Source organism: Anas acuta, chromosome 1 (assembly GCF_963932015.1).
Source record: "Anas acuta chromosome 1, bAnaAcu1.1, whole genome shotgun sequence".
Taxonomy (NCBI): domain Eukaryota; kingdom Metazoa; phylum Chordata; class Aves; order Anseriformes; family Anatidae; genus Anas; species Anas acuta.
In genome coordinates this window covers 197,464,855-197,488,976 of record NC_088979.1, presented here as the reverse complement: position 1 = coordinate 197,488,976, position 24,122 = coordinate 197,464,855, and the positions used below count along the sequence as shown (strand labels likewise).

The 24,122-nt window shown below is 42.2% G+C and overlaps 2 protein-coding genes across 3 annotated transcripts; both read left to right on the top strand.

Annotated features, from left to right (window-relative positions):
- Positions 1-477: 477 nt before the first annotated feature.
- HSPA14 (heat shock protein family A (Hsp70) member 14) lies at positions 478-12,355 on the top strand. Of its 2 annotated transcripts, none has more exons than XR_011092122.1 (14): positions 478-619; positions 1,520-1,600; positions 1,711-1,793; positions 2,549-2,597; positions 3,166-3,259; positions 3,378-3,468; positions 4,446-4,550; positions 5,123-5,284; positions 6,263-6,418; positions 7,570-7,672; positions 8,860-9,075; positions 9,510-9,634; positions 10,096-10,166; positions 11,685-11,750. XR_011092122.1 is itself a non-coding variant. In XM_068669990.1 (14 exons), the coding sequence occupies exons 1-14, from the start codon at positions 563-565 to the stop codon at positions 11,761-11,763; spliced, it is 1,521 nt and encodes a 506-aa protein (XP_068526091.1). In that variant the 5' UTR covers positions 478-562; the 3' UTR covers positions 11,764-12,355. The 2 variants fall into 2 exon arrangements, 1 of the variants encoding a protein (XP_068526091.1); XM_068669990.1 differs by having other exon boundaries at positions 9,461-9,634; positions 11,685-12,355.
- Positions 12,356-13,763: 1,408 nt separating this feature from the next.
- On the top strand, positions 13,764-23,867 carry SUV39H2 (SUV39H2 histone lysine methyltransferase). The gene is made up of 6 exons (XM_068669981.1): positions 13,764-13,913; positions 14,897-15,042; positions 16,014-16,685; positions 18,099-18,245; positions 19,779-19,908; positions 20,800-23,867. The coding sequence occupies exons 1-6, from the start codon at positions 13,805-13,807 to the stop codon at positions 20,907-20,909; spliced, it is 1,314 nt and encodes a 437-aa protein (XP_068526082.1). The 5' UTR covers positions 13,764-13,804; the 3' UTR covers positions 20,910-23,867.
- Positions 23,868-24,122: the final 255 nt, after the last annotated feature.

Here is a 24,122-nt window from a genome sequence, read left to right as displayed (position 1 = left end):
GGCAGCGCAACGTCCTCACGCGGTGTGATTTACGCTCAGATGTTGGTCACGGCTGGTTAGGTCACGCAGAGGCAGCCCTTCAGCCCCGCCGCCTCATTAACGATATTTGGGTAAAAAAATGTCTATATTTATATTGCCTCGTGTGCTTCACTGCCTGCAATTACACACTGAGACAAGCCAAAGGCATAAAATACACACACATACCGCCCGCCCCCGGCCTGTACACGCAGGAAACAGCTTCCTGCGCCTTTCTCTGCATTAATCTTTATTTTGGGGTTAAATAAACTCAAGCCCGGCCCTGACGAGCTCCCCTCACCCGCCCCCCCCCCCGCCCCTCACGCACAAAATCTGCCGCGTTGCCATGCCCGATGACGCGCACCCCCCCGATTTTTCTGATTGGTCACTCCGACGCCGCGAGCGTGCGGGGGAGGGGAGAGGGGGAAGCCGCGAGCCGTGTATGAGAGGCGGGCGCTGATTGGTGCGCGCGGAGAGACGCGGAGCGGGATTGGCTGGCGGCGGGCGCGCGGGGCATTGTGGGGCGGCGGCGAGCAGGAAGGGGCTGATGGCGGCCATCGGCGTGCACCTGGGGGCGTCCTCGGCCTGTGCCGCTGTGTACAAGGTGCGGGGGGGAGGGCGAGGAGGAGGAGTAGAAGTAGAAGTAGTAGTAGTAGTAGTAGAAGGAGTAGTAGAAGGAGGAGGTGGTGGTAGTAGTAGTAGTAGTAGTAGTAGAGGAGGAGGTGGAGGTGGTGGTGGTGGTGGTGGTGGAGGAGGAGGAGGAGGAGGAGGAGGAGGAGGAGGAGGAGGTGGTAATAGTGATAGAAGGAGGAGGTGGAGGGAGGAGGTGGAGGAGGAAGTAGTAGTGGTAGTAGAAGGAGGGGGTGGGTGGAGGAGGAGGTGGAGGAGGTAGTAGTAGAGGAGGTGGAGGAGGTAGTAGTAGAGGAGGTGGGAGGAGAAGGAGGTGCTGGGAGGAGGTGGAGGAGGAGGAGGAAGTGGAGATGGAGGAGGTGGGTGGAGGAGGAGGTAGGAATAGTAAAAGGAGGAGATGGTAGTAGCAGAGGAGGTGGGGGAGGAGGAGGTAGGAATAGTAAAGGAGGTGGTAGGCGAAAGTACTGGTAGTAGAAGGAGGAGGAGGTGGTAGTAGTAGAGGAGGTGGCATGTGGAGGAGGTGGTGGTAGTAGAAGGAGGAGATGCTAGTAGTAGAGGAGGAGGAGGTGGTGGGAGAAAGAGGTAGTAGTGATAAAAAGAGGAGATGGTAGTAGCGGAGCGGATGGTGGAGGAGGGTGTAGTTGTGGTAGAAGGAGATGGTGGTAGTAGTAGTAGAGGTGGTGGGATGAGGAGGTGGTGGAGGAGGAGGAAGTAGAGATGGAGGAGGGGGAGGTAGTGATACAAGGAGGAGATGATAGTAGAGGAGGCAGTAGTAGTAGTGATAGAAGGAGGAGGTGGTAGTAGTAGGGGAGGTGGGAGGAGGAGGAGGAGGAGGTGGTGCCGGGGTGGCACTGACAGACATTTCTCCCTGCAGGATGGCCGCGCAGACGTGGTGGCCAATGACGCGGGGGACCGGGTGACTCCTGCCGTGGTGGCGTTCACGGAGAGCGAGGAGGTGAGGGGGAGGTGAGGGGGAGGTGAGGGGGAGGTGAGGGGGGCCCGCCCCGTGGTGCCCCGGGGGATCCGCTCCGCGTGGGGCTCACCGAGCGCCTCTTTCTTGTTCAGGTGGTCGGCTTGGCGGCGAAGCAGAGCAGGATAAGGAACGTGTCCAGCACTGTAGTGAAAGTGAAGCAGATTCTGGGGCGAAGGTAAGCGCACAGGTGGGGAAGGGAAGCTGAGAAGCGCAGTTCTCCCCATGAAAGCTGCTCAGTGTCCAAAGCACTAATGTCCAAGGCACTCTGCTGTCAAGCAGTAGCAGTAAAATGAATCTGGTGCTAACAGCGTGGTTCCCCTGGTCTTAAACATCGATTGTATCATTGAAACTCCTTACCCAACGTTTAATTTTAAAGTGGAGAGATGCAGAGAATTCTAGGCCTGAATTTATTTAGGTTTAGGTCTGGCACTAGAGATGCCACAAAACATTTTAGTGATAACGTGGCTGCGTGTTCCAGCTCTTCCACTAAAGCAGGTGGATGAGAACGTGTCCACTGCATGTCTTAGTGCTTGGTAGATACTTCATTTTTTCTCACAAATAGAGGACAGGCAGCTTATTGCTGTCACCTGATCTCAGTCAAGGCAACAGAAGTGCCACCAGAGTCTTTTATAACTGAATGTTTGGGGTGGTGGGTTACAAACAAATGTGATGGGTTCTTTTTTTGTCACTTTCCACCAGCTAGCAGGTGTTTCTGCTGTTGTTAGCGTGGGGAATGGTGCTTGACAGATAGCAGCAGACGGAACCATTACGTTGTGATCTTTTCTTCCACATAGATGTATCCACAGTGTGAAAAGAGGAATCTTGCCTAGAGTGTAGCTTCTTCGTGTACTGTCAACATCACCAAGATGAATTTCTGCAGTTACCCCGGAGCATATGGTTTATCTTGCTGTTCTGTTTTTGTCTTCACAGCTCTGGTGACCCCCAAGCACAGAAATACATTGCAGAAAGCAAATGTTCGGTGAGTATGAGCTATTTTTTTTGTTGTTCTCAGAATAACTTCTCATTTTATACCATGCTACTTTGCATTTTGTGCCACACTGGTTGTGTTCTGCAGCAATCGGCTCTCCCAATATGAAGTTTGTTTGCTGCTGTATGGAATGTGTTCCTCTAGAACGTGTTTCTTTCTCTATTTAGAAAGTAGAGAACTCCGTGTTCGGAGATCTGCTGCCATAATGTAGTCCAGCAGAAAAAAATACATGCATCTCTTGGCCATTCATAAAAGACAATTCTTTTAAAAGTATTTTCAGAACAGTATTGTAGAAGCAGCAAGTAGTTGAGCTGTTTTACTACAGAGAGCTTTTTAATAGCAGAAGGAAGTCTGGATAATACAGGGTTTCCTTGTGCTCTTTGATAAACATTTTGGAAATGTTTTCTTGTCACAGAATGCAAAGTATTCTAGATAAAATAGAAAATACCTACAACCTCCTCCCTTTTTTTATTACTTTGAACAGACACTAAGTAGGTTATTAACAAACACTAGTGTTCAAATTATGCTTCTAACAAGGGTGTGTTGTCTTTGCTTACAGGTAGTTGAGAAGAATGGGAAACTTCAATATGAGATAGATAATAAGCTTATTAACCCAGAAGATGTGGCAAAGCTAATTTTCAGTAAAATGAAAGGTACTTAACAAGTAAAAGCATTTAATAATAATATTTCTAAGCTTGTCCTCACATTTTTAAGATGTGGTCTGTTGGTACTTTGCTTTTAATCAATATGTTTTGCCTGTGTTTATGACAGAAACTGCTCAGTCTGCAATTGGTTCAGATGTAAACGACGTTGTTATCACTGTCCCGTTTGATTTTGGAGAGAATCAGAAAAATGCCCTTGGGTAAGAGGATTCAGATTTTTCTGTTATTTACCGTGCCTAGAGCAGACCTCCTGGCAGGTGAGCAACAGGAGTTCTGCTGGACTTTGCTGTCGTCATGTCTATAGTGTCATCTCAGATGTGGTATTTCTACTGCCTTGTCAGTGAAATGCAAATGATTTTTCAGCCCTCCATAATTTCCCTCCACTTCTCACCAAACTAAATGGTGCTACCTGATTTTATCGAGGACTCTTTATTAGAGAGCAGGTACTGAATACACACCGCTGTTCTGCTTGGAAGTGCAGCCGGAGAACTTCAGTTCTGTGAAAACATAAGTAGACTTTTGCCACAACAGAAGTCAAAGCTGTGCATAAATAGCAGCATTTCTCTCTACTTTCAGTATGTAGAAGACGTTGTGTTGAACTGTCATGAAAAACTTAAAATACACTCGAAGTTAGTCATAAAACAATCTCTCTGGGTATCTGCGGTATGCGTAATAAAACTTTCTACTGCTTTGACATCCGAGTTTCAAAATGACTTCAGGATGGAGGAAACTATTAGGGCAGTTTCAGGGCCACTGAGTGCCAAGAAAACATGTAAAGTTAAAAGTGAGCTGTGGTAACTTGATTTGGAATCAAATCAATTTGACATCTGGTGAAATAATGTACTGAGGAGACTTAAAGCCACAGATGAAGACGCGTTACCCAAGCTTGCTTGAGGGTGGCTTTTTAATCTTGATTTTTTTTTCTGCTGTTTTTATGGGGAATGCATGTCTGATGCATCAGTGTTTTCCTTGACATAAGCACACTGCAGATCCAACTCCCTGAAGAAAGCAGTTGCAACTGACCTTCATTATGCTTTTCTTTTCCCAGTCACTTCTCTTTGTTAATAGCATGCTGTAACCACGTGCTGCATTGATGTCATATCTAGTTTTGATAAAGTCTTAATAACTACAGTGAAATCACTAAAGTAAAACGCAATGCTGTTATGCCTTATCACAGGGAAGCAGCTGCAGCTGCTGGATTTAATGTTATGAGATTAATCCACGAACCATCTGCAGCTCTCCTGGCCTACGGAATTGGCCAAGATTCACCCACTGGGAAAAGGTAAAATCCTAAGATCTTACTCCTTAGATTTAAGCTGCTGTAGTTTAAATCTGCGTGAGGTTTAGCACAGCACATTCTACACAGAGAAATCATAAACGAGGGAATGATGTGTTCCCCTAACAGCCAATACAAAATTAATGATTTGAAGCCTGCTTTTCTCTTGTTCTGAGAGCCAATAGAAATTTAAAGGTTATAAATCTGTGACTTTTAATTAACTCCTTTATTCTATTTTGTAAGAAATTGTCTTAAAGTTTTGTCCCCAGTTTGTATCTTGCTTTTTAATGAGCTGATTGGCTCGAGGAAAAATGTAAACTTCTTAAGCAGACCTTGGTGTTATGTTGTAGGATAAACATGGGCTAACTCTGGCTGTATGACAGTGACTTCTTTAGGGAACATGGTCACTAGTCAGTGATAACAAGACATGCTAAATCCAAACTGCTCAAATCAAATTCACTGGACCAAACTGATAAAACCTTGCAATATATTATTTGGTGATGGTCATCTCAGAAAGTGTGTCAAAGGAAGCATAATTTTATACGACTTGTTAATACTGCTTTTTTTTCCTTTGGCAGCAATGTGTTGGTCTATAAGCTTGGTGGCACGTCGCTTTCTATCACGGTGATAGAAGTAAACAGCGGAATATACCGCGTGCTGGCTACTAACACAGACGACAGCATTGGTGGAGTGTGCTTCACAGAAGCTCTAGCACAACACTTAGCATCTGAGTTCCAGAGGTAGGTTCTGAATTCCAAGTATGTTGTTGGGACAAGAACATCACATGTGATGGTTGCTTATAGAAAAGAATTCACAGAATCACAGAATCATCTAGGTTGGAAGAGACCTCCAGGATCACCGAGTCCAACCTCTGACCTAACACTAACCAGTCCTCCACTAAACCATCTCACTCAGCTCTACATCTCAACATCTTTTAAATTAATGCTAGTTTGGCGGAACTGGTGGGCTGTCTGAGCAAAACGACTCAGATAAAGATACGAAAGGAACAGTCAGCTGCTGGGGGAGTTGGGGAAATAGTTGGGTTGGGGTGAGCTGTGAGGGCTCGGCTATGAACTGTTTTAAGTGATGTAGGCATTATTCTATTGTTTTCAGTCACAGAAGTGGTTGTGTTTGGAGGGAGGGGAATTCACTTCTGTGGGTTTTGTTTTTTCTTGTTGACATGAAGGACCGTGGACTGGCCAGCTTCATCAAGCTGGAGCCTGTGTGTCCTGTCCTACAACAAACAAAACTGCACTCAAACGTACTAGCATTAGATCTAGCTCTTTTTTTCCCTGTCATGGTCAACTACATGGTATTACAGAAGGAGACTTTGGATGAAATAGACTCTTTCAACATGTCTAGTGTTCAGTGTTCTATTTCTTACAGTAATATGATTAAAATTGTTTAACTTGTAGGCCTCTTCTTGCTGTTTCTTCCCGTCACTTCCAGGATCCGTTCAGCCAAAAACCAGTTCAGAAACTTAAATCTGTATGATAAGCATTAATACTTGAGTTCCCAGCAGTGCCTCTACTCAGTGTTCTTCAGTTGAACTTGAAACACGTGCTCTTATTCTCTGTCAACTTCCCGTAATGTCATTGTAGGTAACATTAAAATGTCTACAGAAACATGTTAATACCTTAAACTCATTTTTTTCTTTCAGAAAGTGTTACCACTCAAATGCCTGCCTTTCTAAATAGGCTTTTCTTTTTTAAATGTAGGTCTTGTAAGCACGATATTAGAGGAAATCCCAGGGCTATGATGAAGCTAATGAACAGCGCTGACGTTGCAAAGCACTCGTTATCAACCTTGGGAAGTGCAAACTGTTTTGTAGATTCACTGTATGACGGATTGGATTTTGATTGTAATGTGTCCAGGTAAAACAAATCTTGAGGCTACTCATGTTACATAGAAGTAAGCTTTAAGTTTTTTTTAGTTTGTGTTTAGGATTTTAATAAGCTTTGATTTTTGGTGATGCCGGAAGGCCAACTTGCTTTTTTGAGCTTTCTTTCATGTTATTTCTGTTAATGCATGATCTGTAGTAGTTGAGAGAAACACTAAAGGTATTCTTGTAAATGGTTAAGAGAGACACTCTGAAAAGGTCCACGGAGACCCCATCTTTGGAGTCTAGTTGATGAAAGGGAAATAAACTGTGTAATTAATCAAGGTGCTTTCTCCTGTGCCTCCCATTATTGTTGTTGTTGCTGCATTTTTTCTTACAAAAGAGGGTTTGGGGCTCTTTCATCCAAATGAGCTCCAAAATGATAGTCAGGTATGTCTTAGTGTCTGTCTTTGACAGGTGGAGTGGAAAAATGTTTTTTGTCTTTTTGTTTATAGTGCTGTGTCCTGCTCTTAAGTCTCTTTTCTCTGTCAGGATTAACTCTTTTTGAAGTATTTAATTAAACTTCAGTTGTTCCTCCTGTCACCAGTAGAATTTAGCAAAATAAAATTGTTTTGTGCTGTTGCTGCAGTTGGATCTGGTGAAGTAAGGCATAGTATGCCTGCAAGTGTGAGAAGCTCTACTGTGGAGCTTGTTTGGTTCAGCTGAGATAAGGAATTTGACTTACTGCAGTTGTGCAGAGTAACTTTTGTCTTCAGGCTTGAAAGAGCCTGAAGCAAGCACGTTTTCTTTTAATTTGATTAAGTAACTATTCCTCCATGTAAATCAGGAAGCAGCTTGACTTGCCTCTGAAACTTCAAGAGGTGCGTTTTGATGTGTCTGTTTTAAAGATGAGGGACTTTTTGCTTCTTTATTGTTTTGACTCAGATGTGAAAACTTTGTGTTTTTCCCAAGAATGCACGAAGAAAAAAATCTGCATTCCATGTTAGTGATGCAATCAATAGCAGAGATACTTGCACAACATAAATCACTTACTTGAGATTAATAGTTGGGAAATAAATTTTCTTGATTGCTTAAAAAAAATCTCAATATGAGGTATAGTTAGAGAAACAAAGTATGTTCTAAACATGATTGTTCTTCTGTTCTGGGTTTGTCTAATGGATGACTTTTTTTTTTTTCCCCCTTTAGGGCCAGGTTTGAACTTATCTGTTCCTCACTTTTTACTAAGTGTGTAGAAGCAATTAAAAAGCTCTTGCAGCAAGTTGGATTTACGGCTGATGATATTAATAAGGTAATAATAGAAATCACTTGTCTGTGCGATGCTTTATAGCTCTACAAGAACATTTGGAGGGTTGTTTTCCTTGGACTGAGATTATTTCTGAATGTGTTCAAGCATTTTTGGCTTAAATGCAACAGTGTATATAGAATCAAGGTTATTTGGAGGTTATTTGGACTAAGGTAAAATTAGTCAATGATGGCATTTACTGATGTAAATTGAGGAAATGGTAGAGGATTTGTCCCATTTGGTGTGTTAGTGTAACTTTTGGTAGAGCTGAGGAGTACTTTCTTTAATATTCAGAAGTTTGTTTGCCCTCACTGAGTTTTGGATTGGGTTGGCTGACACTTGAAGAATTCCTGAGTTTCAGCTCGGTCTTACAAGCTGAACAAGATACTTACTGTCTGCTTGGTGTCTGTGTTCCTCCTCCCTTCATTCCTCCTTGGTAGCTTAAACTTAGGAACACATTAGATGCCAAACTTTAAAGCCAAAAATGGTGATTAAAGTAGTAAATATAACTGGTTGCTTCAAATGTCTCTTTCTGTTTGGTACAAAAGTGACTTCATCTAAATTCCTGTGCACCAGTCTGTGGTAAATACTGCTCTACGTACTGCTTGTGGAATTGGTGCATGAATTCTGCAGCGAAGGTGAACTGGCACTTGTAATGATACTGGATGCTATTTCAGACTCCTAATTAGTGTTACCACCAAAGCTGTGTCACATCCAAATTACAGTTGTAGGATAATAAAGCATTCTAAGCCACTGTTCAATAAGTGTCTTCTGTTTTCTCGTGGAAATATTTTTAAAGGTGCTGTCTGCTCAGGCCTTAATGGTGTGGGTTTTGTTTTATGTTTTAAATGTATTAAAAATAACCTAATTCTACAGCTCTTAAGCTATGCTTTATGCTAAGAAAAGTGTGAATTAGCTTGATTTTAAGATCTAGTTTTAACATGAGGAACGAGGAGAAGAATTTTTAGTGTGAGGGTTATCAAACGCTGAAAAAAGGGCTGGCAGGGGTTTTGGAAGTTGTATTTGTAGAGCTGCCTATTGTAACTGGATGTGTTCTGAGCAGGAGGTTCGACTAGGTGACTTACAGATACAGGTGCTAAAATATCCCAGAGGGGTTTACACTTCCATTTTGCAGGTTGTAGCCTTTTCTTATCTTCTGAAGCGAGGTTTGAAAGCATTCTTTTGTTTTTCAGGTAGTTCTGTGTGGTGGGTCTGCTCGAATCCCAAAGCTACAGCAACTGATCAAAGACATTTTCCCAAACGTGGAACTTCTGAGTTCAATTCCTCCCGATGAAGTTATTCCTATTGGTGCAGCAATAGAGGCAGGGATTCTGCTAGGGAAAGAGAATCCATCATTAGAAGAAGATGCATTCTTTATTGAGTGTTCTGCCAAAGATATTCTTTATAAGGTAAGGCTAAAAATTTGTTTAGCCTTTGAAAATACTATAATGAATACATAGAACCGCTTAGGCTTTGATATTAAAGAAATAGTATTGTTTTAATACGCTAATTAGCTTTAAGTGGCCATTTAGATTTATCCAAATCGTTGGAGAAACTCCTATTGACTCAAAGGGGGATGGATTGCATCTTTGTTATTTCCTTAATTGCCATTTCCTCGTCACTGCTGGATTTTTTTCACTTAGAGAAATTTCAGGGATTTTTCTTGAATTGCTATTATGGTAAATACAGCAGAAGGAGTGAATCTTGGATTTCTTTGCTCATGGAGCACTGTTACAAAGCATCTAGCTCACTGAAGTACTTAGAAAGGCGTGAATTTGTTCTTTCTTTTTAAAGGGAGTAGACGAGTCAGGGGCTGACAAATTCACAGTGCTATTTCCATCAGGGACACCGCTACCAGCTCGAAGACAGCATACCCTGCATGCTCCTGGAAACACGTCTTCTGTGTGCCTTGAGCTGTACGAGTCATTAGGAAAAGGTCCTATGAATGAAGAAAACAAATTTGCACAGGTGAGTGTCTGCACGTGCAAGATTTAATGTGAACTACTTGGAAATTAAGTGGATCTGGGAAAAAAAAAAAAAAAAAGAACCAACCACACTTACCAGAACCTTATGTAAAAAAAAAAAAAAAAATCAGAATTGAATTCATCTGTCTAAAAATTGTCCTTAAATGTTATTCTACAAATGTGTTATGAATTACTGAAGCATCTTTAAAGAAATTTCCCTCCTGAGTTTCTAAATACTTGTCTGACTTTGATGTATTGGCACTACTGTGGTGCAGCTCATCTGGGACAAGAGCCCATAACCAGGTGTTCCAGTAGTACATAGATCACCAGCACTTCAGAAATAAAACTGCTCGAGGTAACGGTGTTGCTAGTGCATGTACTAATTATCATGCATATCACTTTTTTCATTAGACTGCTGTGTAAGGATTTTAAAAAAGGATTGTAAAATCTTTCTCTGTTAAACAGATTGTACTCCAGGATTTAGATAAAAAGGAGGATGGCCTACATGACATATTAACTGTTCTCACTATGAAAAGGTACTTATCATATTTCTTGTTCTGATGTTTAACTTGCTGCTTCACACTTCTTAGAGAAAGTTTAGTTTCGTGTTAAGAAATTTCAGCATTTCCTTACTTACTGGGCTCTGCCCTAGCTGGGGCAAATTCTGTAAGAATGCGAGGAATGTGTGGGGTTTGTTTGTTTGTTTTTTTTAAGGCAGCGCTTTCCGTGCCTGCGTTCTTTGATTGCTATGGAAATAAAACCTAACACAGTTGTGTAGATGACTTCTAGCAACTTGAGAGCTGCTGATCAGTTTAACCATGCTTGAGAGCAGCAGGTAGTTCTGCAGAATGCACACACTTCTGAATAACTGAAGTTAAATCATCCTTTTATTAGTTGCTGATGAATACTAATGAATCCCTGAAGGACTTACAATGCTGCATTTATGAAAAAGACCTGTGGCCTTTTCATTTTAGAGTCAGGGTTGTTAAGCATAAAAAACAATGCCATAGGAAATCCGGTTTTATAAATCTACTTTTTACAGAACTACCTGTTTTTTACAGGGAAAATACAAAGTGTCATATGGTTGTGGTAGGAGAGGTGGGATGGAATTGACATAGAAGTGATTTCTCAGACTTCCCTTGGTCTTATGGTTGGCCACTTTGGCTTATGTGAAATAGTCAAAGTAGTTTACAAAGATAACGGTGGAATTCCAAGTAATCAAAACATGTTTGTCTTCTGAGGACTGTACTGGAATTCTTACTGTTTTTCAAACTAATGAGAAAGTTGTCTAGATGTTGCTGAGAAACTAAATCCCTACATGCTATTTGAATACAAAATACTTTCATTTTCTTAAGTTAGCTGTCAGGTTTATTAATTCTGTATTAATAATCTTAACTTTTAAATACCTCCTTAGCCATGCAGAAATTTGCTCTTAGCATTAGTGAGAAAAATCTTTTCAGCTATTTACATGCAACTGTGAGGCACAGAAAACTTCATTATTTTAAGGGTTTTGGTAATGCACAGAGCAGTGAAAGTTTACTAGAATGCTTCCTATTTCTGTCTGAATCTTAAGCGTGACTTGCATGCGTAGGTGAAGTAGGATTCAGTGTTATCTTTTTTTAAAATGAAGGCTTTTCTCTTTAAGAAGATCCTCGGTATTTAAAAAGCAGTAGTCTATAAGAGTTATTGTGATTTGAGAAGATGCACTTATCTGTTGGTTCCCATTAGGCTGAGTTCTTAATGTAATTATTTTGAATATTACTACATACTGTATTTCTGATCCTGCATTAAATTAACTTAGTTATACTAATAACGTAAACATGTTCCTGAGTCTGTTCCATCATACGTGGAGAAAATGCATGCTTTAATGGAGAAGTATCCAAGTACTGAACACAGTAATTTCATAAATACGTTATTCCGTGGATATTTTGATGCTTATTTGGCTTCCATTCTTCTGCATGAAGACTACTATTTATTCTCTGTAGAACATATAATAACATACTAAATGAGATGGTCCTAAATATACCTTTTTTTTCTTTTTTTTTTTTCCCTAGGGATGGATCCTTACATGTTACCTGCACAGATCAAGATACTGGAAAGTGTGAAGTCATCACTGTTGAAGTGGCTTCATAGCCTCATTTAAAAGGCAACGTTATCCTGAGTTGATTTTGTCTCTCCTTGGCTTGTCCACCAAAGTGGTGACTCTGAGGTGTCTTTAATGATTCATAGAGAATTGTAATAAACTGAAGTAAAACATAAATTTGCCACCAAGTCTGTTTGGAGTGGAAGATGTGGTGCAAAATGTTAATCTAAATAGGAAGATAACAGAGCATTGAATTTATCAGCACCTTTTAATAAAAATTTCAAAGAGCATATCTCAGGTTTTTGGTTTAGCAACAATGTATTATGTAGTCTGAGGACTAATCAGGTCCTGTACCCATTCAAACAGTATACCTGTGGCTTCAACCAGCATAGCACTGAACCAGCCAGAGCTAGATACGTGAAAATCCACTCCCAAATAACTGTACAAATCATACTTAACCTGCGTGGTTTCAATATTGCCCAAAACCAAGGAGGTGATGCCCTTTTGAGCTGGCATCTTGAGCAGGATTTTTTTTTTTTGTGGCGTTACTGTAAAATGGTTTTGTGATGTTACCTGGAAAACACGTGTAAGGGTTATATGTGCTTATTTATGTGTTTATTAATAAATAAAAAATTTTATACACATGCTGGTATTCTCCATACTGTGGCACTGTTCCAATCTGTATATAGGTATATATTTGTTTGGCTATAATCTGACATACTGTTTGTTTTGTTTTTAGATTTAGGTAGGGAGGGAAGTAATAGAAAGTGGAACAGGCAGCTGTAGTTACAGGATTTGATGGTCTCAGTCTTGCGTAGAGTTGAGAAAAGCAGCAGTTCAGCCCTTAGGTGGGGCCAGATATAATTTTGTCAGATATTCAGAGTAACCCAGTAGTACCTCAAAGGCATAAACCAAAACTAGAGAGAGGGATGCCAATCTGGATTCGAAGAGACTTGGATTCAACTACTGCTTTCCTACAGCTTTCCCAAGTTTGTCTTGAGCTCCTCAGTTACCTGTTGCAGGACATGCATTTTCATATTCTTTATACCTTATAAAATCCTATGTAGATATAAATCTTACTGCATTTCAAACATAATTCTGGTTTACCAGACTAAGCATTTGATTTGAACTTTTAACACTCAGAAAATTTTACCTCACCTAGCACTGGCTCCTTGGTGTCCTGAAGGTAAGTGAATAAATAGTTCATCAGTTCCTGTCTGGAAGCTTTTAAAAAGGGTCTTGGAAAACCTAAAGCCTTACTTTGTGTGGGCAGTGGAGTCCCTTAGCCCCATACTGTTGCACATTAACATCAGATTAGAGTAAGTCCTTGAGGAGAGACTGAGTGCTAGCTAGTGGCTGGGCATCTCTGGGGCGTGTATTTTGTGCTCAATAGTACAAACTGCTGAGGTTTGGGGATGACTTGAACAGCAGACCTCATTTCTGGGAAGCGTATTGTGGTGAGAGAATATATTTTTGGTTCCAAGTGCCTGAAATATTCCCCTTTGACTCCTGAGGTCAGTATCCAGTAGAGAACCAGGTTGGGGCCTCAGGGCAGCCTTCCTGGGGCCTCAAGTTCCCCCTGCCCCACGAGTGGATGCTTAAAGCGAACAAAGGAGCCTGGGCTTTCCTTCACTTGGCATACGATAAAAAAGATGGGGTCTGTAAAAGCCACTTTTACGTATGGTTTAGGTTTAAAACTATGTAAGATCCGTTAAAGCTGCTTTAATATACGGTTCAGGTTTAAAACTTGATGTAAGAGTTTTAGTATTAATGGGGGGGGAGCTGAAGTCTTGCTATGCTTATTTGATGGGGGTTAATTTCCCTTATAGCTGTTAGTTTTGTAGGTTTGTTTCTGTGGAGGAGTCGGTGTGTGGCGGAGAAAAGTGTTGGGGGGGGGAGGAAAGTGTATGTTAAAGTAAGGTGAAAAACGCTTTATTTTTATTTTTTTATTGTAGTTAGAAAACCTTACCGCCTTGCCCTCACCCCCACCCCTTAACCCTCTCCTTTCTCCGTTTACACCCCCAAGAAAAACCCTCCCTAACCGTTACGGTGGTGGAGGGGGAAGAACGGGGCCGCCTCTGAGGCGCCGCCATGGCCCCGCCCCGTGCTCCACGGAGGGGGGGGGGAAGGCGGAGCATGGCGGGCCCCGACCCGCGCCTGGCGCCTGCGGCCCCCTCCAAGATGGAGGGCTGGCCAGGAGGTGAGGCCGCCGGGCACCGAGCCCCTCGCTTCCCCTCCGCCTCGCCGAGAGCTGAGGAGGAGGAAGGCTCGGGGGGCTGAGGGAACCGCCGCCGAGCCCTCCCACCCCCCTTTCCTCTCCCCGTAGCTGGAGCCTGGCAGCCCGGGCTCGGCGGTGTGGTGCGGTGGGGGGTGGGTTGGAGTTGGGGTTTGGGGTTGGGGTGGGGTTTTTTTAGGGGTGTGGGGGGGAGGTTGGAGGCCGGAGGGGTGAGCACGGTGTTGTGGGGGGGTGCTTGAGGTAAATGTGAGGGGAGAGGGGTTGGGGCTGCTGTAGGGGGGTTGGGGGAAAGGCAACCGCCTCCATTCCCTCCCCTCTTCCTCCTCATTCTCCTCATCCTCTTCATTCTCCACCTTCTCCTCACTCTCTTCTTCCTCCCCTCAGCCCCTCACCGCCTCACCACCTTCCCAAACTTCCCCCCCTTTACCCCTTCAGCCCCCAGCAGCCTCCCTCCAGCTCCGCGATCCTTCTGGAAGAGCCTCGGGGCCAGGACTCCATCAGTCACCCCGGTCCTGTCACAGGAGCTGGGGTCCCCTACAAGCTGCAGGGCTCTTGGGGTCCCTTTGGAGGTCCCGTTGAAGAATGGAGGCTGGCTCGGAGCTTTGGCTCGGTTACGGGATGCTTTCACCGTAGGGCAACGCCCTCCCTCGGTCTTAAGGCGCTTTCCACCCCTGGAAGCGCGTTGCCGCAGTGCCTGCCCTCCAGAGCGTTGGTGGTTCCCTGTAAGTATGCGGCCAGGCACGCCGAGCCGAGGTTCAGGGAGGGAATCGTCGCCGTGCTTCTGCCTTGAGTCTTAGGGTTAAAGTTGGAGAGACGCCGAAGGCGTGCGAGAGGCCGCTGGCGCAGGTGGTACCGCGGGGACTTCGGGTTGAGGCACGTGGAGTGCATAACGGGTTGAACTCGGCCGAGACATTAAATAGGATTCTCTACCGATTTTCTTATTGTAGCCTGGTATGTGCCATGTCTAGCCTCACTTGAGACCCTCCAAGAATTATGTAGGAAGGAAAATCTCAGATGTAAATCCATTGGAATCACCAACAGGAGTCTAAAGAGTTATGAGGTGGAATATTTGTGTGACTACAAGGTAGAAGAGGTAAGAGAAACACAGACCGATGTGATCACTCTTTCAGCTGGAATTTGGAAGCGAGACAAAGGTAGTTTTGCTCCTAATATAAAGAAACAGGCTGCGAGTGCAAAGCCGTTGATTACATCGCATGAAATATCATTTAAACTTTGAACTGTAAACAGAAAGCAGTGTAGCTACCTCTTTCAGTACGTTGACGGAAGTTTTGTCCTGAAATTACAGAGATTTTGGAATACAAAATGCCTCACCTTTATATATCTAGAAGCAAAACCCTGATGCTTTTAGGTTGTAGCTCGGTATGTCTTACGATGCTACTTTATTTGCAGGCTAACTTTGTTTTTCTCTCGAATGTTGTAGTCTGGCTGATGAAGAGTTAGGGCCATGTGCTGCTGCTGGATTCCTATGGTTTGTTCTTGCCGGTGGAATTCAGTATCAGGATTTGGCCTTGTTACATTTACTATGGTTATTTGGCTCTTGTAAAATACATGCAAAGCGTGTGCTTCTCGACTGTAAATACAATATGAAGTGTTTTAAACAGATTGCTTCTTTAGGAGCATGGTTGATAAAGGGCAAATAGTGTTTTTTTTGGCATCTGCTTGGAAAGTTTAGGATTTTATTTTTTTGTTCTGTGTGTGACATGACTATATTCTGCTTATGCATATGAGTCACACAACTAGATAGTTTAATTTTCGTAACTGCTTTAAGAAATTAGCTTCCTGGTTTAAGATTAGTGACCTGAGTTCTTCTCAGCTGTGTATTTCTGTGCCCCAGAGTTTCCAAGTTTCCACTGCCCGTGGAGTATCCAAAGTTGTGCTCTAAGTTAATCTGCCAACAGCAAACTTGCTTTTTCCCTTTCTCCCCAGTTCTAATTGTTTTGGGGCCATCAGGACCTTCTGTACTGTGTGGCATTTCTTAACTGCGGAACTCTGCATTTCAGTAAACAGAAGTGTGGCTAAATCTGTGTGTTTCTGTATTTCAAGGGCACAGAGTACTATCTTGTGAAATGGAAAGGATGGCCGGAGTCTTCGAATACTTGGGAACCTCAGAAAAATCTGAAGTGTCCATTGCTTCTTCAAAACTTCCTTAGTGACAAGAATGAATACTTGTCTCGAGTGAAAGAAGGCAAAGCGCTGAAAGTGAGAAACCACGTTAAAGCCTTGAAACCTGCGGTCGCAGATTACATTGTAAGGAAGGCTAAGCAAAGAATAGCTCTGCAGAGATGGAAAGAAGAGCTCAACAGGAAAAAGAATCATAGAGGAATGATTCTGGTAGAAAACACTGTGGATCTCGAAGGTCCTCCTTTAGACTTTTACTACATTAATGAGTACAAACCTGCTCCGGGAATAAATGTAATCAATGGAATAACGACTGGCTGTGAATGCTCAGACTGCCCTGCTGAGAAGTGCTGTCCAAAGGAGGCTGGCTTTATTTTGGCTTATAATAAAAAAAAGAAGCTGAAAATCCAGCCTGGCTTGCCCATCTATGAATGCAACTCATTTTGTAGGTGCGGGCCCGACTGCCCTAATAGGATAGTACAGAAGGGCACGCAGTATTCGCTTTGCATCTTCCGAACGAACAATGGACGAGGCTGGGGAGTGAAAACCCTCCAGAAGATTAAAACCAACAGTTTTGTGATGGAGTATGTCGGAGAGGTATGTATTTATCTCATATGGATCGATTGTTTACGGTGAAGGAGGAAATAAGAGCTTTCTCCTGGTTTTAACACTTGGCGTTTGCTCTATAACAGAAGTTTTTCTGCTTCTGGGCAGAGGAATACACTGAATAGATGTTAAAGCTGGCAGTAAAATTACCTCGTCCAGTATATTCTCCATTCCAGAGTATTGTACAAGGCTGAATGTGAAGAGAATACTCGTTACAGAATTCCTGTAGATATGTGCCCTAGCAGTATTTCTAAAGATGAGTCCTTTTCTTTCCTGGCAGTCGCATTCCTCATTCTTCCCTTATCTTTATTGTAGTTTTTGCTGTTCCCCAGGCACACTTGTTACCAAACTCCCCACCCAGGCTCGGTCCCTTTTCTGTTCTGTCTGGATAATCTGTCTCATGCTGTTCCAAAGCAGAACTTCAGTGCTGCAAAGTGCAGACTCTACGTTGCCTTGTGTTATCTGGTGCAGCTCTGTCTCAGGGCTTTTTACACCAGTAGCTCCTGGCAGCCTCTCTGATCCACTCTGGTGTGCTTCTGCCACGTATCTGCCTTGCTAATAACATGACTCAGAAGAATTAATTCTATCCCCACTTACAAATGTTTGTGGTCTTCATTGTATTTATTCTTGCCTCAAATCTGTTAACTTTGCAGCCTTTTAATAAAACCTTGTCAACTGACAGGAGACTGTTGTGAGTGCAAAATTCTGTTACTGAAAGCAAAAAAAAGTACATTTATCCTCCCATGTGAATTGGGTGATTTCCTACTGCTGAATAAGTTCTCAAATCTGGTCTGTCAGAAATATTTGAGGTGTTTTTTTTTTCCAATTACTACTTTTATCCGTCCTGCTGCCAAATTGTGATATATATATATATATATTCAATATATAAAATTATTTTTTGCTGATTGTGCACAACAGAATACATTCAAAATATCAGGCTGCAGGTGAAGTTTTTAAAGCTTAATTTCATAGATTCAGCTTTGCAAAGTGGTGTGGAGACCTAAGGTACCATGAAACCAGGAATTCCACAGAGGCAACAGCATCTTTCATTACAGACAGAAATCATAGGAAGAATTGTAAAGCCTGGTAACTGCCGTTCTGCTTCCATACAAATTAGAGAGAGAAAATAATTTTAGTTTTACATTAAGTTAACAAAAGGTTTTGTGGGTGTAATGAAAGAACTGGATGGCTAGAAACTCCCATGGTTTATTTGGCTTCATCAAGACACTTAATGCAAGTGATGATTTTTTTTTCCTGAGGTGAAGTAGTGCACCAAGCAAGTTACACCAGACAGCACACGTGCTGTTTTTCTTAAGCAAAGTTTTCCTGACTTGATTGTGATGTGTGTTTTAATTCAGTAATAGTTAATAATATGATGCAGGTTTCTTTTTTCTCTCTCTTTAGGTGATTACAAGTGAGGAAGCAGAGAGACGGGGCCAGCTCTATGACAACCAGGGCAATACGTATTTGTTTGATTTGGACTATGACTCAGACGAATTTACAGTGGATGCAGCTCGCTATGGAAATGTGTCCCACTTTGTGAATCACAGCGTAAGGCCTCATTTCATATCCTAACTGCGGACAAAATCACCCCAGTTGTGCCAGAAATGCTCGCCTACTGTGAATATTTTACTGTCTTGTTCACCGTTTTTCTGAAGTAGCGTGTTTTATTCCAGCACAGTCCAGTCACATAGAACATAACAAATATAATGGCGTACTTAGCTGTACTCAGAGTGAGGCTGCCTACACGAATCTGGGAATGTGAGGCTGCCTCAGGTGGACATCTGGTAGTTCCAGGGGAGTCACCGCACTACCAAAATAGGGTTTGTTTGGTTTTCAAATAACCAACTGGCATAACGCAGGAGAAACACTTGATCAAGTCAGTGAGGAGTTAAAGACAACGGAGCTGCTGCGTTATTTTGTAGCAGGGCAGGGGAGGGTGTGTCAAATACCCTTCAAATATTAGTAGATGAAGAAAAAATTGCTATTTTCTTTGGCATTTTTCTTGTGTAGATACCTTTTCCCATTCTTAGTATCAAATCTAAATTTGCCAGAGAACCTGAAAGTGTATTTTCTATAGGAAACTTTTGTTGTGTTTTATTTGCTATCAATTCAAGTACCTACAACACAAAGGCTGAGCTGCATCTGTAAAAGAATTACATGTTTTAGTTCAGGAATGAGGTATTTGTGAACGATGTGGTGTGTACGAGGTCTGCACTCACTGTTGTACAAATAAAGTAAACTCGTCTTCAGGTCAGTGAGCTGATGACATCATTTGTGTGTCATGCAGGCTTGTTAGGGAGGAAAATGAAGGGTTTTAGAATTGCAATTGCTTGCTTTTGGAAGTGGCAATAAATTATTCCTGCACTTGAGTGCAGAGTTAGAAGTCTAACTTCAGTCCTGCTTTTGTAATGTGAAATATTTTACCGTTGAATAGCAGAAAAGCGTGCGTGCAGTTTAACAAACTGTCTTACAGACTGCTTAGACTTAATCTAGGAAAACTGAAAAAGTAGTTTCTAGTTCCTGCCTAGTTTATTTGACAGGTTCACCCCTCCCTGCCTGTAGCATATAATTCAAAAGCCAAGCAGGATAGCGATTAGAAATAAAAATTTACCTATAGTTTGAGAATGTTATTTCTCTTTTTTTCTGACCTGAAATCAACCTTTACTCTCATTATTCTATAGTTAGGTTTATGTGGCTTGAAACGCTAGGTTGTTCTTCTCTTCTCAGCTTTAATTATTTTTGTGGGTTCAGTAAGTAAATCTTAACCCCAAATATTAGTTGTTTCGTTTGCCATTTTTTTCCTTGCCATATTTTGAAGGTGCCATTTTTTTAACTAGGCTGTTAGATATTCCTGTAGTCTCAGTACCTTGTAAAGGTTATCTTCTTTAAAGAGCTCTACTCTGAACGTTCTCCTTTAATGCTATTTCAAAACTGGAATTTGTTGATTTCGGAAGATAACTTGATTTCAGACCTCTGTCACTGAGAGAAGAGCCATTTCCTCCACTTCTTTTCAGTGAAACTTCTGTTTTGTTTTGTTTGTTTGTTTGTTTACCAGAAACCACATTATTTTTTTCTTTACAGTGTGATCCAAATCTCCAAGTCTTCAACGTGTTCATTGACAACCTCGACCTGCGTCTTCCTCGAATAGCACTGTTTTCCACGAGAACCATCAAGGCTGGAGAAGAGCTCACCTTCGACTACCAGATGAAAGGTCTGCAGATTTCAAACCTGTTCTCGGGGGAGGTGTGGGGCATTGGCTAATGTTGCAGGCTGACTGATAGCAGCATTTTAGGTGCTCAGAGCAGAGACTTGTGACTGGAACCTCTGTCAAGGCGGCTTATTTTAAAGATTTGTTGCAGGGGTGCTCAATATAATGGTCAGGGTAAAAAAAAAAAAAAAGTGTGTTTGGATACCTTTAAAAAATTATTTTCTTTCTTCAAACTGGCATTTCAGGTACTTCTTGAGGAATCTGCAGATGTTTAGGAGCACCTTTTTTGAGGTGCTGCAGATGTTTAGGAAGAAGGAAGGTCCAAAAAACTGACTGTTGTTTCGCTGGGCTGGATACAGTGATTATAGTTGATTTTTTCCGTTTGGGAATTCTTCCTCCCCTCTCTCCCGTCCAATACACTGTAAATATTTTTAGTTTATCTGGCAGGGAGTTCTGTGTGTCAAGCTCTGTTTGTCTGCAAACCACTAAGCCATAACAAACGTGTCGTTCGCCCAGCTATTTACTTCCCAAAGAAGCATTTACTTATGCTCTGGAGCTGCACCTCATTCTTGTCAACACTCTCTTTCAGAACTGACAAATTATCTTACTTATATCTCTTCTAAAAACTCCCCCTTTTTGTGGTGTGTGTGATGCTGATGCTGAAGGCAGGTTGCAGTTTTAGCTGACCAGGATGAAGGGCTTGAGTTTGTTGAGCTTTGGATTCTGCTGCTACATATGCTGTGTCGTGTAGTTGTAAACAGAACTCAGCATGGCTTCACGCACAATTCTTTTAAGACCTGAGGTGGTAGGAGACTTTTTGAAGCCATTTGCCTGCTTAGCACGGTTTTGGTCTTTCTTTTCAAACATCCCTATTTGTGTTTGTCTGTGCCACAGGTTCAATAGATCTGACGTCAGACTCTGCAGATGGTCTCAGCCCCTCCAGGAAGAGGATCAGAACAGTCTGTAAATGTGGAGCTGTGTGTTGCAGGGGTTATCTCAACTGAGTTTGGGTGTACAACGTCACAAATACTTTGTTCTCTTCTAAAAGTGTTTTAAGAAGACTCTTCTTTCACACATATATTATTCTTACAGCTAATGTAAACAAATACAATGAAAAGAAGGCATTCTGTTTGTAACTGAAATGGCATTGGCCAAAGAAAGAGATCTAATGTTTCAGGCTGAAACTGGTAACAGAGATTAAAGTTTGATTTCTACAGCACTGTTCTGTAGGAGGGAGAAAGCTGTATGGTAAGAAAACTCTTTAAAATGTACCTAGATTTGAATAGTGAGTGTGAGCTTACAAAGTGTAGGCCTTTTAGGAGCTGATTTCAGTGGGATGAAGTCGTGTTGCATATTTTCTGTACCTTGAGAAGTCTGGAGACATCCAATTTGAGTCCTGAATCACAGCGGACAGTTCCTTTGCTTTTTTTCCCGTTGGTGGTGTTGAACAAAAGAAAGGCTTGGAGAGATTTGCAATAACACTTCTGGCCCCACGATGAAGGAGGGCCGTCGGAGCGTGGCTTGATGAGCGTTCCCAGGAATGCAGACGGCAAAACGTCCGCTGAACTCCACATGAGTCATCAGTGTTAGCAGAGTCCAGACGAAAGGTCAGGTCTCGAACAGTTTTAGCTGATGTCACGTTACTTAGAAGTTTCACAGGTAGAACTTTTCCACTTGTTAGGTTCTGACTCGCAGTTAAGATTCTGGAGGGGATCTGCAGTTCTGCACAGGATTTGTAAATACCGCACTGTTACCAGTTCTGTTACCAGACGCTGTTCTGTTCCCGCTGCGGAGAGCTGGCGGTCATTGCTGAAACAAATCTGGTTTGGAAAGAGATAACGAAGAGGGAAAGCAGCCCGTTGTCTAGCAAAGCTGATGCATTCTGGAGATGGTTACCTGTTAGGTGCAGCAATAGCCTGGGAGTTGATTTGTATTAGCAGTTGGTTCTGATTGTTTTTACATACTGTGACTTTTTTTACCTAGTGACAGATTTTTAAGAGACTAGGCCTATTTTTTCTTGTTGCAGAAATGTTAACTTCAGTGAAGTTAGGCTAGGGACGAGCTACCCGTTTGCTGTAGATGTTTGTAAGATGTTCTTGAATGTAAAGGCTGAGAAACACACAGTTCTTCAGCTGCTTGAATCTTTTTTTTTTTTTTTTTTTTTTTGATTATCTTCAAGTTGACTTGATCTGTTTGTAATGTATGCTAACTTTTGCTTGGCTTCAAAACACTGAAGAGCAGTCGAGTTAGGTTATGAGTGAAGTTCCAGCCAAGGTCCGGCGATGATCAAAGGGCTTTATTCTCATGGATTAAAACGCTTGTAAAACTTGCTTACAAATGGTGTAAGTGTCGGTCGGGTCAGGCAGAATTATGTTGCTCCATAACTGGATGCGAGCTATGTATCATAGGTCAGCTAGTTGCCTTTATAAGGTGCGCTGCTGTTGGCTCAGGTGAATGAAGTCAAGTACCCAGCATATATCAGTTTACTTAATTAGTTAGAAAATGCCTTAAACTTCACATTAATTCCTAGCACTCCAATAAGAGTGTTTCAAAGGATAATACAGGTTGGTTGTTGATGAAGAAGCACAGTTGCATTGGCACTGAACATCCGGCTCGTTGGCGGAAAGTGAAATTTTTATATGCTACGAGGCATCAAAATTAGTTTGGTGGTTGGGGCGAAGAGCGTAGGCCACCGAAAGTGCTCAGTTTTGTAGTCCACAATACAGAGATCCGCGTTGCAATCGATGTTTTATATTGTTCAATGGGGAAAGTTTGCTTAGATTTCAGAGTATCTGCCATTACCAGGCTCACCTGTATTCACACACCTGAATAAACACTGAATCTAGCTGATTTTTAAAATGCCGTTTCTCTCACCTTTTTTATTTCGGTGGAATGTGGAGCTTTAACGTTACCGAACTCTAGATGATCTTTTATCATCTGGAGCTGTGCTTTCTCTTGCATGTAGCCCAGGTCAGCAGTGCGTTCCACGTGGATGGAATCGGCCATCTCCAGCTGCTCAACCTGCTGCCGCCCGCAGCATTTCCTGTCGGTGCAGAAGCGGCCACAGCAAGAACTCGATTCCTTACCAAATCAGTCCCTCTGGCCTCTCCTGTGCGAGGCGACAGGACGGTCCGACACCCTTTTTGACTATGTCTATGCCCAGTTGGATTTAAAGAATCACAAGTAAATGGATTTTGAAAGCTGAAGTCTTACTAGTTGTACTTGAGTTCAGTGTCTGCCTTTCTCCCAAGGCAGCGTGTGTTATCACCAGCATTGAAATACCGCTGATGTTCTCTAAGGATGTGTATGTTACCTCTTGTGCGACAAATAAAGGACCTTTAACTTACATCCTGGGAGGTAACAGTAGTTTGTATTTATTTGAAGTTAGTCCATGGATCCTGTTCCTAATTCAGAAGCTCAAACAGTGTTTATATTTACATGTTCAGTGCATTTGGGATTGCAGTTGGTGAGTTAGCTTAGTATTACACTGTGTCACTTTTAAAACTTGCTGTTCTTAGGAGTTCAGGGGGAAATTGGCCAAATGGGAAGAGAAGAAACTTATTTTCAAATTCTTAAGGAGTCTAAACCAGCCTAGCTTCTGCTTTTGTTTTGCTTTGTGGTCTGGTAGCATCGTCATGGCCACTAGGTCAGTTGTGTACATGCACTTAGAGTCTGGTAACCTGTGCTTTATCCTCTAGCGTTTTGTTTTGGTTTTTTGTTTTGCTTTTTTTCTGAGGTAGCAGAACTAATTCTGCAAGATCATCTGTAAGAAAGCTATTGTCTATTTATTTAATCTCAAAGTTAAGTCAATCCTTTGGTTATTTCTAATGTATGTTTTAGGACTGTGTACGTTAGAATATGCAGTTTGTAAGCTCAGGAACATTTTCTTCTCATAATGTGTGATCTCTAGTATTGCTATCTTCCTATAGGTTTTGATAAAAATAAATTAAATTTAGTTTTTCTCTTGTTGTTGTCATTCTTGAAAGAACAAAATAGGTTACCCTCTCAGCATGAGCTGGAACAGAACGGTTTTCTTTAGAGCTGCCCCCTCTCAATTCCCGTCTTTTAGCAGTGAAAGGACTGTAGCTGAGCACGCAGGAGGAAGTCATGTGTTTCCTTTTCAGTTTATGGCTTAGGGGAGCTGGTCTGAATTTGCAGTATTGACTGGCCTAAAGCAGATGGGGTTCCTGTATGCTTAAGCACACTGGAAATGTGTT